Source organism: Anomaloglossus baeobatrachus, chromosome 2, assembly GCF_048569485.1.
Source record: "Anomaloglossus baeobatrachus isolate aAnoBae1 chromosome 2, aAnoBae1.hap1, whole genome shotgun sequence".
In the NCBI taxonomy this organism is placed as follows: Eukaryota; Metazoa; Chordata; class Amphibia; order Anura; family Aromobatidae; genus Anomaloglossus; species Anomaloglossus baeobatrachus.
The window spans coordinates 240,052,658-240,068,151 of record NC_134354.1 but is presented as its reverse complement, the minus strand read 5'-3'; the positions used below and the strand labels follow the sequence as shown (position 1 = coordinate 240,068,151).

General features: G+C 45.9%; 1 protein-coding gene across 3 annotated transcripts in view; it reads right to left on the bottom strand.

Moving 5' to 3' along the window:
• LOC142291291 (sushi, von Willebrand factor type A, EGF and pentraxin domain-containing protein 1-like) overlaps positions 1-15,494 on the bottom strand; it is a 344,209-nt gene that overhangs the window by 146,121 nt on the left and 182,594 nt on the right. For 2 of the 3 annotated variants that reach the window (XM_075335715.1, XM_075335717.1), the window contains one exon: positions 3,269-3,448. The exons of the other annotated variant lie outside the window; for it this stretch is intronic. In XM_075335715.1, coding sequence (XP_075191830.1) covers positions 3,269-3,448 — 180 coding nt within the window. The remainder of the gene's footprint in view (positions 1-3,268; positions 3,449-15,494) is intronic. 3 annotated transcript variants of the gene reach the window in all.

Here is a 15,494-nt window from a genome sequence, read left to right as displayed (position 1 = left end):
TGCAAAAACAGACAAACTGAGATGGTAAAGAGGTAAATAACATGTTCAGTGTAAATTATATGATTTAATAATAAATATATAATATATAATAAATACCAACTTAAAGTGCTCTGTGCACTGTGCTTATAGATAATTTACTGTGTATGATATTGTAGTCCATATACTGTCATACAATAATCAATAATACTAAGCTCAACTGCATTGTGGCTTCTCTTTTTAAAAATAACAAATCTCACTGTACTCACCTTCTTTGGGTTCATCGGTGAGTCTCCCCCCCCTGCTCCTGGTATCTGGATTTGGCTGCAGCACTGATGTGACGTCAACAGTGCAGCAGCCAGTTAGTGATCTTTGAGGCTCTGCCACTGTAGACGTAATACAACTGAGCTCACTGATTGGCTGTTGTGCTGTCAAGGGTGGTAACGGAGACTTGTCAGAAGGTGAATATGATGAAGTGGGAGGCTGAATCACATAAGCACAACACTTCTTCATCAAAGAGACTTTGGGTGCAGATGTGGCTTGGGGTGTGGTGCATGACACTTAATGCTATCTCAGTCCGGTGTCCATCACCCGTGCTGCCGGTCGTTGACGTAGATGTTATTAAGACATGCAACACCAGAATTCACTTAGTCAAACTGTTCAGTTTACTTATTCTTCACACTGTTATGACAGACATGGCCTTTCTTCCTGTGGGGTACTATACTGTACTTCATTCTGTCCCCCTCTACTTCAGACCTTCTCCTCGATTCTCTGGGGTCTGCAACTCCTTCCCCCTTAATCCGATCATCTTCATCCGATTCTGGACCCCAACAGCTCTCTAGCTGGACGACTCTGTAAGCTCGCTTGGGTGAGCTGTAGGCTCTAGACCTCAGGAGGTTACCTTAGTGTTCCCTGACTGGCCCTAGCACCGAGGTCACGTCTTCTTACACTTGAACCCTATTCTCATCTGAACCCCTCTAGAACCTTTCCTCCTATCCTCTTTACCACCATCTGTCACTGCTCCTTTTAACCTATCCTTTCTTAGTGGGCTGCTACTCCAACCCGACCACTACATAGCACCCACTAGTGAACAGTCCCGGCTCTGCTATACCCAAAAACCATACCTCGCTAGCAGCACCCACCTCTTATTATACTCATTTGTAACATTCAACAGTATATATCCAATACACTTACTATATATACATATAAATTACATAGAATAAACATTACATTGGCACGACCATCTCTTACAAGTACACCATGGATTATTTTTAAACAAACTGCAGCTGGGGCAAAACATTATCTCCAAGGGAACCATTGTTTTAAGTTCGAAATTTGAATGAGTCATCATCATTCATCCATTCAGTCATTTGTTGGTGACCCACATGCTCTATCCACGTTTTTAAAGAATAGAAAACACACCTATTGTAGTCTATGGCCATGTTCACATGTTAAATTATTTTTTTCAGACTAGTTTGCAAAAAGTAAAACAAACAGACCTGTCTACTTTTGATCCGATTTTCAAATCAAACTCTTCCATTCAAGTGAATGTTTGTCAAAGCTTCATCGTGAGGGTACATAAAATTGATAGCACTTGCATTTGTCATCCAAGTGCTCTTTACGCTTTACTCTCTTATAATGGGAGTAAACAATAGTTTTGCACATGAGAATAATGGATGTCACACTGATGGTAAAAACAGACACACAGAGCAAAATCAGAGAAAAAACCCCACTACATTATTTTTGTTATAGGCAATAAAAGTGCATCTGAATGAGGCCTTATTATGTGTATGCTCTTCTAACACCCCAGGTTCGAGGGGGTTTTCACCCGACACATCGCCGGGTTGGGGGTGTAGATCCTCTGTGTTGTCACGGGCTGGCCTGGCCCGGTTTCGTGACCCCGAGACGTACAGAACGGAGGGGAGGCGGTGGACAGGAGGAAGGATGGAGGATGGGGGTGGTAGTGACAGTTAGGAAAGTCTTTTATGATCGTGACGCCACCTGTGGTACGTGACCAGGGATGGGCCGCCGCTGTGGGTGCTGCTCTCCGGGGCTAATGATGAGCGTCGCTCTTCACAGGCAAAGCGGGTTTACCCTGGGGACGATGATGAAAGACGGACGGGGGTGGTGGTAGTCACCGTTGGTGCCGCAGCGCTGGGCGACGGCGCCAGTAAAGGAGAGGTAGAGACAGGGGCTGCTGTTTCAGGTCTTTTACTCACAAGTCATTCAGGTGCTGACCCAGAATACCGGTCTTCGCCACGATGGGCTCCAGCCGATCCCGAATCCGTGGAAGGTCTGATCCGGTGTGTGTCAGTCTATGGGCCCTTCCTCCTTTGGTTCGCTAAATATTGGATCTTTGTGGCATGAAGCACTTGGCAATCCCGGTGTCAGTAGTGTCCCGTTCTGCATGCTGATAGGAATTACGCTATGGTGGGCTGACCAAAGACCTCAGCCCCGGATCCTATATGTTATTTGGCTGCAGACTCGGTAGGACGGGTCCGGTGACTGTTCTAGCCATTCCCGCGACCCTTGCAGAGTTGGTAGATATAAAGTATATGAAGTATATCTGCCCTAGGATTCTGTATCTCGACAGCGCTGGTCCTGTGGAAGCAGCCATCTGCTTGTCCTCAGTGACCACGTTGAACGCCTTGGCCCACAGAGCTGCTTGCGGCATGTCCGCTCTGCTCTGTATCTGAAGCTGTTCTCCTCTTGTTGTAGTTGTGTTGTGTGTTCCAAGCTGTTGCCCCCAGCCGCTGCCACCGCCTGGTTCACTACTCTCACTAGGTCAACCTGCTCTTCCCACTGTGTGCTCCTGACTCACCCTGGTGGTTGCTTCTCCCTGATCCTGAGTCCCCGATTCCAGTGGATCGGGGAGTCCCTGGTGCGGTGGCATCCTGTAACCCGCTGTAGTGACCCCCTACTGTGACTCGACCCTGGCCCGGTCCCCATTGGGGAGGGCAACCAAGTGTTACTGCATGTATGTGTGAGTGGACCCAGGATAAGTACTACACACTAATGGAGGTGCAGTACCCTGTGGAGCCTGAAGCCTCAGTGGCGCCACCTTCTGACTTATATTAAAACCTACCAGTAGTCCTCTCCACTTTGCTGGTCGGCATGGGAAAGAACGTTCCACAACGTAATAATTGATAAGATTTCCAGCAGATTTCCTTCTCTCATTTATCACCTATTTTTTTTTTATCAATAAGCATTTTTTTTTTCTTTTTAAATCGGACTCATTCCAAACTTGTTCCAGACAAGTCTTAGATTTGTATGTGATAATTATCAGTCTTACCTCTGCACTGAGGTGGATTATAATTCCATCTTTCATTTAGGCCGCAGGTAATTATAGCTTGACCAGTAAGCTGAAATCCTTCATCACAGTCATATGTTATAGTATCATTGTAAAGGTATTCATCCAAGTGAGGAGTATACTGCGCATTTTGTACATGTTCAGGAGTAGCACATGTTCGAACTAGAATAGAGCAGATGATTAGTGATGATGAGCGAGAACTACCATGCTCGGGTGCTCAGTACTGATAACCAGCAGTTGGATGTGTGCGACTCGAGTACCTGAGTATAATGGAAGTCAATGGGCGACTGAAGTATTTTTCCGTAAGATTCCCCCATTGACTTCCATTATACTTGAGTGCTGGATTCGCACCCATCCAAGCTTCCACCTGCTCGTCACAAGTACCGAGCACACGAGCATGGTAGTCCTCGCTCCTAACTACAGATAAATGAATATATATTTACATCTATGCTATTTAGGTGCAATATACTGTACATAATGTATATTCACCATTTATGCACAATGCTAAGGAAAAGTATTTGCCATTATTCACATTCTGTGTCAAATCATCCCAAAAATGTAATTATCTTCCCACCACTGCCAAAGTGAATTTTTTATTGGTACCATTTTGGGTTACGTACAACTGATAGCATTTTTTTCAGGGAGGCAAGATGACTGAAAAATTGCAATTTTGTATAGCCATACTTTTTAAATGTTTTATTTTGAAGGATTGAACTGTATATATATACTACAGTTAGGTCCAGAAATATTTGGACAGTGACACAAGTTTTGTTATTTTAGCTGTTTACAAAAACATGTTCAGAAATACAATTATATATATATAATGGGCTGAAAGTGCACACTCCCAGCTGCAATATGAGAGTTTTCACATCCAAATCGGAGAAAAGGTTTAGGAATCATAGCTCTGTAATGCATAGCCTCCTCTTTTTCAAGGGACCAAAAGTAATTGGACAAGGGACTCTAAGGGCTGCAATTAACTCTGAAGGCGTCTCCCTCGTTAACCTGTAATCAATGAAGTAGTTAAAAGGTCTGGGGTTGATTACAGGTGTGTGGTTTTGCATTTGGAAGCTGTTGCTATGACCAGACAACATGCGGTCTAAGGAACTCTCAATTGAGGTGAAGCAGAACATCCTGAGGCTGAAAAAAAAGAAAAAATCCATCAGAGAGATAGCAGACATGCTTGGAGTAGCAAAATCAACAGTCGGGTACATTCTGAGAAAAAAGGAATTGACTGGTGAGGCCTGGGCGTCCACGGATGACAACAGTGGTGGATGATCGCCGCATACTTTCTTTGGTGAAGAAGAACCCGTTCACAACATCAACTGAAGTCCAGAACACTCTCAGTGAAGTAAGTGTATCTGTCTCTAAGTCAACAGTAAAGAGAAGACTCCATGAAAGTAAATACAAAGGGTTCACATCTAGATGTAAACCATTCATCAATTCCAAAAATAGACAGGCCAGAGTTAAATTTGCTGAAAAACACCTCATGAAGCCAGCTCAGTTCTGGAAAAGAATTCTATGGACAGATGAGACAAAGATCAACCTGTACCTGAATGATGGGAAGAAAAAAGTTTGGAGAAGAAAGGGAACGGCACATGATCCAAGGCACACCACATCCTCTGTAAAACATGGTGGAGGCAACGTGATGGCATGGGCATGCATGGCTTTCAATGGCACTGGGTCATTTGTGTTTATTGATGACATAACAGCAGACAAGAGTAGCCGGATGAATTCTGAAGTGTACCGGGATATACTTTCAGCCCAGATTCAGCCAAATGCCGCAAAGTTGATCGGACGGCGCTTCATAGTACAGATGGACAATGACCCCAAGCATACAGCCAAAGCTACCCAGGAGTTCATGAGTGCAAAAAAGTGGAACATTCTGCAATGGCCAAGTCAATCACCAGATCTTAACCCAATTGAGCATGCATTTCACTTGCTCAAATCCAGACTTAAGATGGAAAGACCCACAAACAAGCAAGACCTGAAGGCTGCGGCTGTAAAAGCCTGGCAAAGCATTAAGAAGGAGGAAACCCAGCGTTTGGTGATGTCCATGGGTTCCAGACTTAAGGCAGTGATTGCCTCAAAAGGATTCACAACAAAATATTGAAAATAAAAATATTTTGTTTGGGTTTGGTTTATTTGTCCAATTACTTTTGACCTCCTAAAATGTGGAGTGTTTGTAAAGAAATGTGTACAATTCCTACAATTTCTATCAGATATTTTTGTTCAAACCTTCAAATTAAACGTTACAATCTGCACTTGAATTCTGTTGTAGAGATTTCATTTCAAATCCAATGTGGTGGCATGCAGAGCCCAACTCGCGAAAATTGTGTCACTGTCCAAATATTTCTGGACCTAACTGTATATACAGTATATATATATATATATATATATATATATATATATATATATATATATACACACACATACACATATACAGTTATAGCAAATATACATGTTTACATTTTATTTTAAACTTTTTTTAATTTTTGACTAGGGAAAGGGATGATTTGAACTTTTAGGTTGTAAAATTTTTGTATAATTTTTATCATTTTGTTTCATTTTGTTTAGCTTTCTATGAGACCTGAGCTGTAAACTGCAATACACCATAGGCACAATACTCTATAAAAAAAAAAGTTCAACAGCTCACCAGTCCCAATAGGCAAGTATTTAGCCTGGGTGTGGTGCACAGACAAAATACTGGGCCGACTCCCATGTAACAACAGCTTCCAAAGTAAGGAGGATGAAAAAATCCGTAAAAATGAAGACATATTTTATTGGTAAGAATTAAACTTGCATAGAAATCGCTTACGCGTTCCAGATAAATGATTGTCCTTAATCACAGCAACTACGTTATGAATGAACAAAAGATTATATTAAAAAAAACCCCATATACACTCCAATCAGAGACGAGAATTAATTAAACAAAGACTACGCCCATGATGAATAACGTGCGTGTATTCACATTGGATAAAATATAGCACCCAACATTAGAAATAGAAAACACAATAGAACATAAGTACAAGCAATTAAAGCAATATATACTGTTTCCTTACATTATAATACATCCTCAATAATACACAAAAAAGACAAAAGGCAGAACGGAGCCAAGGCAGAGCCATGGGCGTAGTGACCCATGACTCTCCTTTGCAGGGCAATCAAGGGGTTAATTTTGCTACAGGGAAAGAGCGGGCTTTTTGTGGGGTCATTAGTTCAAGGGGTGGACATATAGGGCCAGGGGAGGTAAAAGGGGTGGGACTTTTATATATATACAGTCATATGAAAAAGTTTGGGCACCCCTATTAATGTTAACCTTTTTTCTTTATAACAATTTGGGTTTTTGCAACAGCTATTTCAGTTTCATATATCTAATAACTGATGGACTGAGTAATATTTCTGGATTGAAATGAGGTTTATTGTACTAACAAAAAATGTGCAATCCGCATTTAAACAAAATTTGACCGGTGCAAAAGTATGGGCACCTCAACATAAAAGTGACATTAATATTTTGTAGATCCTCCTTTTGCAAAAATAACAGCCTCTAGTTGCTTCCTGTAGCTTTTAATGAGTTCCTGGATCCTGGATGAAGGTGTATTTGACCATTCCTGTTTACAAAACAATTCCAGTTCAGTTGAGTTTGATGGTCGCCGAGCATGGACAGCATGCTTCAAATCATCCCACAGATTTTCAATGATATTCAGGTCTGGGGACTGGGATGGCCCTTCCAGAACATTGTAATTGTTCCTCTGCATGAATGCCTAAGTAGATTTGGAGCGGTGTTTTGGATCATTGTCTTGCTGAAATATCCATCCCCTGCGTAACTTCAACTTCGTCACTGATTCTTGCACATTATTGTCAAGAATCTGCTGATACTGAGATGTATCCATGCGACCCTCAACTTTAACAAGATTCCCGGTGCCGGCATTGGCCACACAGCCCAAAAGCATAATGGAACCTCCACCAAATTTTGCTGTAGGTAGCAAGTGCTTTTCTTGGAATGCTGTGTTTTTTTGCTTCCATGCATAACGCCTTTTTGTATGACCAAACAACTCAATCTTTGTTTCATCAGTCCGCAGGACCTTCTTCCAAAATGTAACTGGCTTGTCCAAATGTGCTTTTGCATACCTCAGTCAACTCTGCTTGTGGCGTGCTTGCAGAAACAGCTTCTTTCGCATCACTCTCCCATACAGCTTCTCCTTGTGCAACGTGCACTGTATTGTTGACCGATGCACGTTGACACCATCTGCAGCAAGATGATGCTGCAGGTCTTTGGAGGTGGTCTGTGGATTGTCCTTGACTGTTCTCACCATTCTTCTTCTCTGCCTTTCTGATATTTTTCTTGGCCTGCCACTTCTGGGCTTAACAAGAACTGTACCTGTGTTCTTCCATTTCCTTACTATGTTCCTCACAATGGAAACTGACAGTTTAAATCTCTGAGACAACTTTTTGTATCCTTCCCCTGAACAACTATGTTGAATAATCTTTGTTTTCAGATCATTTGAGAGTTGTTTTGAGGAGCCCATGATGCCACTCTTCATAGGAGATTCAAATAGGAGAACAACTTGCAAGTGGCCACCTTAAATACCTTTTCTCATGATTGGATACACCTGCCTATTAAGTTCAAAGCTCAATGAGGTTACAAAACCAATTTAGTGCTTTAGTAAGTCAGTAAAAGTAGTTAGGAGTGTTCAAATCAAGAAATTGATAAGGGTGCCCATACTTTTGCACCGGTCAAATTTTGTTTAAATGCGGATTGCACATTTTCTGTTAGTACAATAAACCTCATTCCAATCCAGAAATATTACTCAGTCCATCAGTTATTAGATTTATAAAACTGCAATAGCTGTTGCAAAAACCCAAATTGTTATAAAGTAAAAAGGTTAACATTAATAGGGGTGCCCAAACTTTTTCATATGACTGTATATGTCCAGGGAGAGAAGTGGAGCCACCACTTTGGCGCGAGGTTCCTATATTAAAAGGTCCTACCCTATGTTTAATCTTTGTCGGGGGAGGTGGAAGAGTTGAGGTTATGTTAACTTATTCCTGGTGTTTTCGGGTCATTTCGGCAAGCGGTGGCGAGGGGGGTTCTTGGAGTCAGTAGAAATGTCGGGGTGGGGGTGGTACATCGGATAGATGGGGACCACACCCCTCGTTTATTCTGGTATGGTAATTGCCTGGCGGACTTGGGGGCTCTCCAAGGGTGGGGTTTCCGGAGAGTCGGTTAGGGACAAGGTTTTTTTCAGCAAAGGTGGTGCCCCCGAGCTTGTGGTCGTGGCTAGGGGCAAATATGCTGGATGGTATGATAACAATATTTGGTGTCCGTAGCTTTTGGGGCTCCAAGAACTGCCCTTGAATTTGTTTATAAATGGTTATTTATTTGTTTTTATTGTTTGTTAATAAACTGGGCCGATTTGGCCAATTTATCCAAATAATGGTGTTACGTGTTTATTAATGGTTGGGGAAAAGGGGTTTTATGTTTTGGGGGTTTACTGAGCTGAGGGGGGAAGCCTCTACAGTAGGGCAGTCAAGATGTTTGCATATTGAAATTTAACATATTATTTCTTATATCACCAAAAAAATACACAATGAGCAAACACAACAGCATAAAACAATGAGATCTGTTATACACATTTGACAATGCATCATATTAACATGAAGAAGCTGAGTAGTCAATGTTACCTGAAAAAAAAAAAGAAAAAAAAAATAGAAATAAATTCAATATACCATAATCAATAATAATAATAATATAACAGATCAGTATTACAATTTAACCCATGAGGAAAACTGGTTTCTAGGTGTAATAACCAATGAGCCTCACAGTCTCATAAAAGTGCATGCCAATCAACCCCATGATAGGGACGAGTTACCCTTTCAATGTCACATATTTGCATGCAGGAAAGAGCACCATTATGCTTCTCCATAAAGCGACGTGATACATTAGATAGAGAGCGACTATTAGATAAGGGGTCAGATTGAGCACCAGCTGAATATACGGATATACGGACTTTCAACTTACATATTGTCCATCCGACGTATTGCAAATTACAATCCTAGCAAGTAACTAGATAAACCAAATAATTACCATTACAAGTCATGACGTTTTTTAGATTAAACACTTTCTTGGTATAAGCTAATTGGAACGATCTAGTTTTAGTGCTGAATTTGCACAATCTCCATCTAGGCATATTACGTTGGAAACATCCTGTTCTGTCCAGCCGAGTCTTTTGCGTTTGGATAGAATTAGTCTATGTACTGAGAAAAGAATATTTGATAAAGTTTTAGACCTCCTGGCTACATATCAAACACCATTTTTAAGAATTTGATACAACTTAGGGTCCTGTTCTAATTTGGTTAAGCTCTTATCTATATATATAATTGCCTTATTCGGTCTGTCTGTCTGTCTTGCTCCAAAATGACGTCATTACAGTGACAACCATCGCATTGGCAGTTCGGCTCGGCTTTGCCCCTCCCCCTGCGCATGGATTGGCCGCTCAGCCAGGCCACGCCCTTTCACGCATTGGATGCTCGGCCTGGCCCTGCCCCCCACACGCATTCCCCGAACCCACACGGAGCCCCGACTCCCAGGTGACTGCTGCGCCCCCGGGAGCCCACACCGGCAACCCAGCCAAGACATACCATTGCGTTGCTGGGATCGTGCCGGAGGCGGCATACGCTGGTAACTATGGTACACATTGGGTAACCATGGAAACCACTTTGCTAAATTACCCGATTGTGCACCATGGTTACCAGTGTATGCCGGCTCCCTGCCAATTCAGATCATTGGTCTCCCGCTGTCAAACACGCCAATGCATGCTGCACAGCAGGAGACCAACAAACAAAAAGTGAACCAGCACTGTCGCTTTGAATAGTTACCTGATGTGTACCATGCTTACAAGCTTACCCCGGCACATGTGTGGCAGAGCTGGCGTACGCTGGTAACCATGGTACACATCGGGTAACTATGGAAACTACTTTGCATAGTTACCCGGGCCCCACCCCACACACTTTGCCTGCTCGGCCACGCCCCACACACACTTTGGCCACTTGGCCACGCCCCCCACACTCGGCCACGCCCACACACACACTCTGCCCGCTCGTCCACGCCCCACTCCACACACTGCTCGCTCGGCCACGCCCCCCACACACATTGGGCACCTATACACCTCCCCCCAGGACTACTCCACCTATTAGACACCTCACCCCAGGACTACTCCACCTATTAGACACCTCCCCCCAGGACTACTCCACCTATTAGACACCTCCCCCCAGGACTACTCCACCTATTAGACACCTTCCCCCAGGACTACTCCACCTATTAGACACCTCCCCCCAGGACTACTCCACCTATTAGACTCCTATCCCCCCAGGACTACTCCTACTATTAGACTCCTATCCCTCCAGGACTACTCCTCTTATTATCCTCTTCTCCCCCCAGGACTACTTTTATTATACTCCTCTCTCCCCAGGACTACTCCTCCTATTATACTCCTCTCTCCCCAGGACTACTCCTTTTATTATACTCCTCTCCCCCCAGGACTATTCCTCCAATTATACACCTCTCCCCCCAGGAGTACTACTCCTATTATACTCCTCACCTCCAGGACTACTCCTCCTATTATACTCCTCTCCCGCAGGACTACTTCTACTATTATACTCTCCTCCCCCCAGGACTACTCCTCCTATTATACTCCTCCCCTCCAGGACTACTCCTCCTATTACACTCCTCTTCCCCCAGGACTACTCCTCCTATTATACTCCTCTCCCTCCAGGACTACTCCTCCTATTATACTCCTCTCCCCCCAGGACTACTCCTCCTATTATACTCCTCTCTCCCCAGGACTACTCCTCCTATTATACTCCTTTCTCCCCAGGACTACTCCTCCAACACACACACACACACACACACTGCACAAAACATACCTCCCCCAAAACACACACACACACCCACACAAACCGCGCAACACACACAGCACCACACACACACAATGCTGCAGACACACAGCGCTCCACAAACAATGCAACACACACACCGCAACACACAAACAACACCGCTCTCACACACCGCCACACCCAGATAACACCCAGAGCATTTACAGCGCCCTACACAAACACTTGGCAACTACACACAACAACCTCTATATGTATAACAAAAATCATACATTAACTACACAATAAGTTCTAGAATACCCAATGCGTTAGAATCGGGCCACCTTCTAGTTTTTAATAAATAGAATAGTTGGATATTCACTGGAGAACGGTGTAGAAAAAGTCAACAAAGAATCCCTATTCCCAGAGCGTTTCTGTGCATAAAAACAATCCTGTCTAATTTTAGTAGTAGTGGCTTTTGCTCAACTAATATAACCTGGGGGTAATCTATTAGTTTAAATCTGGTAGAAATAACATTAAATTCCTTCTCAAAATTTTCCTGAGCAAAGCAAGCTCTTCTGGCTCTGAAAAGCTCTCCTATTGGCAGGTTCTTAATAATGTGTTTCAGGTGTGAAATTTTCACATGAAGAATGGTGTGTGACAAACTACTGTCGCGGGCGGAGGAGGGGACGCTGCGCTCTCCCACTGCTCGGGTCCGGCTGCTGCTGCGGCTGCTGCTTGGTGGTGGCTCGAGCGGTGGGCCGGATCCCGGGGACTCGAGCGGCGTTCCTCGCCCGTGAATGAAAAGGGGGGAATTGATTGTGGGGATTTGATATTGTCCGTGACGCCACCCACGGTTGTGGTGAGATTGGTGACACCACCGCTGCTCTGGACGGGTATCCCGGGAGCGATGACAGGGAGCAGCCTGGATGTTAGTTCTCCCCTCCGTGGGTAGGGGGTTGGTTGTCCCGGGGCCCGGTGAGGGGGGTAGGAATGGATTGCAGGCGGGCTACGGAGCCTGGTGAGGTGCAGGGTCGCGGGGGCAGCGCTATGCCGCACGGCACGGTGGTACTCACTCAGCCAATGATGAACACAGAGTCTCCGGTGAAACAAACGGCTGGATGGACGGGTCCCACAGACGGCTGCGGTGTTTCTCCTCCCGGCAGGTTGATGGTGACTGCCTTTCCCTGCACCTGTGTAGTGTGTACGGTTCTAATGGGTTCCCACCGGTAACCCGCTCCCCAGCTTGGATGGGTGCTGAAGGAGCCCCTTTTGCCCGCAGGCTCTGGCCCTAGGAACTTTAGCCTTGGCGGTGACTTTGTTTTCCTCTCTCGGTTGGACTGTTGCCTTCTGTCGGGACTTGGCTGCTGGGAAACCCAGGAGGTTCCCATCGCTAACGGATTTGACAAATTGCACGGCGACTCCTAGCCTTGTCGGGGTCCGTAAGCCCCTGCCGGATGGTGCTGGCTTCTCTTTGCATACCGGTCCGGTACCGCCGGGCCACCACCCATCCACGGCCCTTACGGCTAGATCCAATAGGCCTCTCCTGCAGACGGTCACCACCGTCTGCCAACCTTGCTGATCCGTCCGGGCCACACACCCGGACCAACTTCAGGCTCCTCAACTGCCACTTCACTCCTCTCACTTTCACTTCAAAACTCTATCTGCCTGCTTTTCCCACCTCCAGGACTGTGAACTCCTCGGTGGGCGGAACCAACCGCCTGGCCCACCGCCTGGTGTGGACATCAGCGCCTGGAGGAAGGCAACAAGGGTTTTTGTCTGACTTTGGTGTGCCTGACCGTGAGTGTGTGGTGTGTTGGTGTAGTGCTTGTGACGTTCTGGCTTGTCCAGGGCGCCACATTCCCCCTTAGTAAAATGCAGACCGTCCGCGGGCTGCCCGTCCATCACCGGTTTTATTTTCACAACTGAAAAAGATAAACGGTAAAACATATAAAAAACATTTTGCAATCTTCCCACATCGGGAGGTACATACTTAAACGTTGCTAACGGTAACGGCTTCCGCTCTCTCCCACCCAAGTAACCTGGCCCTGATGCTGCCCCTAAGCAAATGGGCAGCACCCCTTGACCCCAGTCCAGCACAAGTTACCCGAGCGGGTTCTGTCTTTTTCAGGGGACCCACGTGCATGGGGAACCCCTGAAACCCCCGGAGGATCGCCACCGGTTGCGGTAGTGGCGGGCCTGGGCCATCACTTCCCTCCAGGCCCATCCTCCAAATCAGCCTCTCCGGAGGCGGTAACGGTTTAGCCATAAAAACATTTTTATTTACAGACCATAAGTTCGTGGTTGCCCTGCCAGTTCTCGGGCTTGTCCGTAGTAGTTCCTACGCATAACATGTAACAGAGAAAATTGTAGAAACGGGTTTCTATACCGCGCCAATGATCACAAGTCTGGATGTCAGAATAATGTGGCTTTATTGTAGCATAGGTCTACGCGTTTCAGGAGCTCTGCCCCCTTCCTCAGGACCATAGAAAAGACAACATCAATGTGATGTTGATGTTTGATGTTGTCTTTTCTATGGTCCTGAGGAAGGGGGCAGAGCTCCTGAAACACGTAGACCTATGCTACAATAAAGCCACATTAATCTGACATCCAGACTTGTGATCATTGGCGCGGTATAGAAACCCGTTTCTACAATTTTCTCTGTTATCAGCCACTTGGGTTGCCGCTGCTGTGATCCATTTCTACATGCGAATATAGTAGTTGTGACTTTCACAACTACAGTTGGTGAGTATTATTGCTCCCCCCTCCTTTGCCCTGTGCCTATAAGGGTAAGACCCTATTGCGCTTTATTTTCCACAGCTTTCCTTCATATACGCATAACATGTAGACAGTCCCCACGGGGACAACAGTTGCCGGCAATGACCGGTTCTAATCAGGGTTGCAGTAAATCAGGTGAACTTCTTGGTTAATCATTCTTTCTTATCATTTGCTAAACTTTCAAAACGGTACTTTCAACACACACAATCCCCCCTCTAAAGAGTAGTTTCCCTGTACCTAAGTGGGGGTCTACCTAGGTTGGGATGAGTGGACCTCCGAGGTCCAGTGTCAGTGGTGGCAGGCAGTGGGGCAGAGGGAACCATCAGTTCCTCTTCCCTGCTATCGTGTGGGGCAGGCGGAGGCATAGGGGAGCTGGGTACAGGTTCATCCCTGGGCACTGGCTCATGGTTGGCTACTTCCATCACTTCCTCATCCACGGGTTGTGGGAACAGTATCACTGGAAGAATCACCGCGCCGTTCTGTGTAGGCCAGTCCGCTGGAAAATCACCCATCATGGTGTGGATTACCTCTTTTGCCTTCTCCGCCGGTCTAGGAACCGGAGCTTCAGCCGCTACTCTCAATGCTGGTGGGCACCTCTTTAGATGGTCCCGGGAAACCGTGGCCAAAGTTCCCCCTTGGTCACGACTGATCTGGTAGGCCTTCCCATTCTCCCATCCTGTGGGCTGTATGACATACGGGGTTTGCTCCCATTGATCATCCAGCTTGTGGGTCCTCCTTTTTCGCTTCAGCACTACATCTCCAGGCTGGAAAGGACCAGCAGACGCCTTCTGGTTGAAGCGCTGCTCCTGCTGTTCCTGACTCCGACTCAAGTTCTTTTCAACATACTCCTGGATTTGTCGGTACTGCACCCTCCGCCGAGTGTCCCATTCAGCTGTCGAAGGGAGTGCTTCCGGGGCTTCCAACCCCATGTCCAGATCCACCGGTAGCCGGCCGGGGCGAGCCCTCATCAGGTATGCTGGGGTGCATTTCGTTGAGCTGGAAGGGATATTGTTGTACATATCGACCAGGTCAGGTAGCTTCTCCGGCCACAGGTTCCGCTCTTCTAGCGGCAACGTCTTAAGGAGGCCCAGGACCAGGTGGTTCATCTTTTCACACATGCCGTTGGTTTGGGCGTGATAAGGCGTGGTCCGGATCTTCTTGCAGCCGTACAACTGGCAAAATTCTTGGAATACCTCCGCTTCAAAGGCCGGGCCTTGGTCAGTAAGCACCTTCTCAGGGTATCCATGTAGTCGGCAGAAATAAGCCTGGAACGCTCTAGTGGCGGTACGGCCGGTTAGGTCTTTGACTGGGACAACCACCATGAACCTTGAATAGTGGTCTACAATGGTTAGAGCGTAGATGTACCCACTTCGGCTGGGGGTGAGCTTTACATGGTCCAGGGCAACCAGCTCTATCGGTTGATGTGTAACGATCGGGTGTAGGGGCGCCTTCTGGCTGGCCTCGTCTTTCCTTCTCAGCGTGCAAGGGCCACATTCTCGGCACCAGGCCTCTACAGATTCCCGCATTCCACTCCAATAGAACCGCTCTCTCAACAGCATCT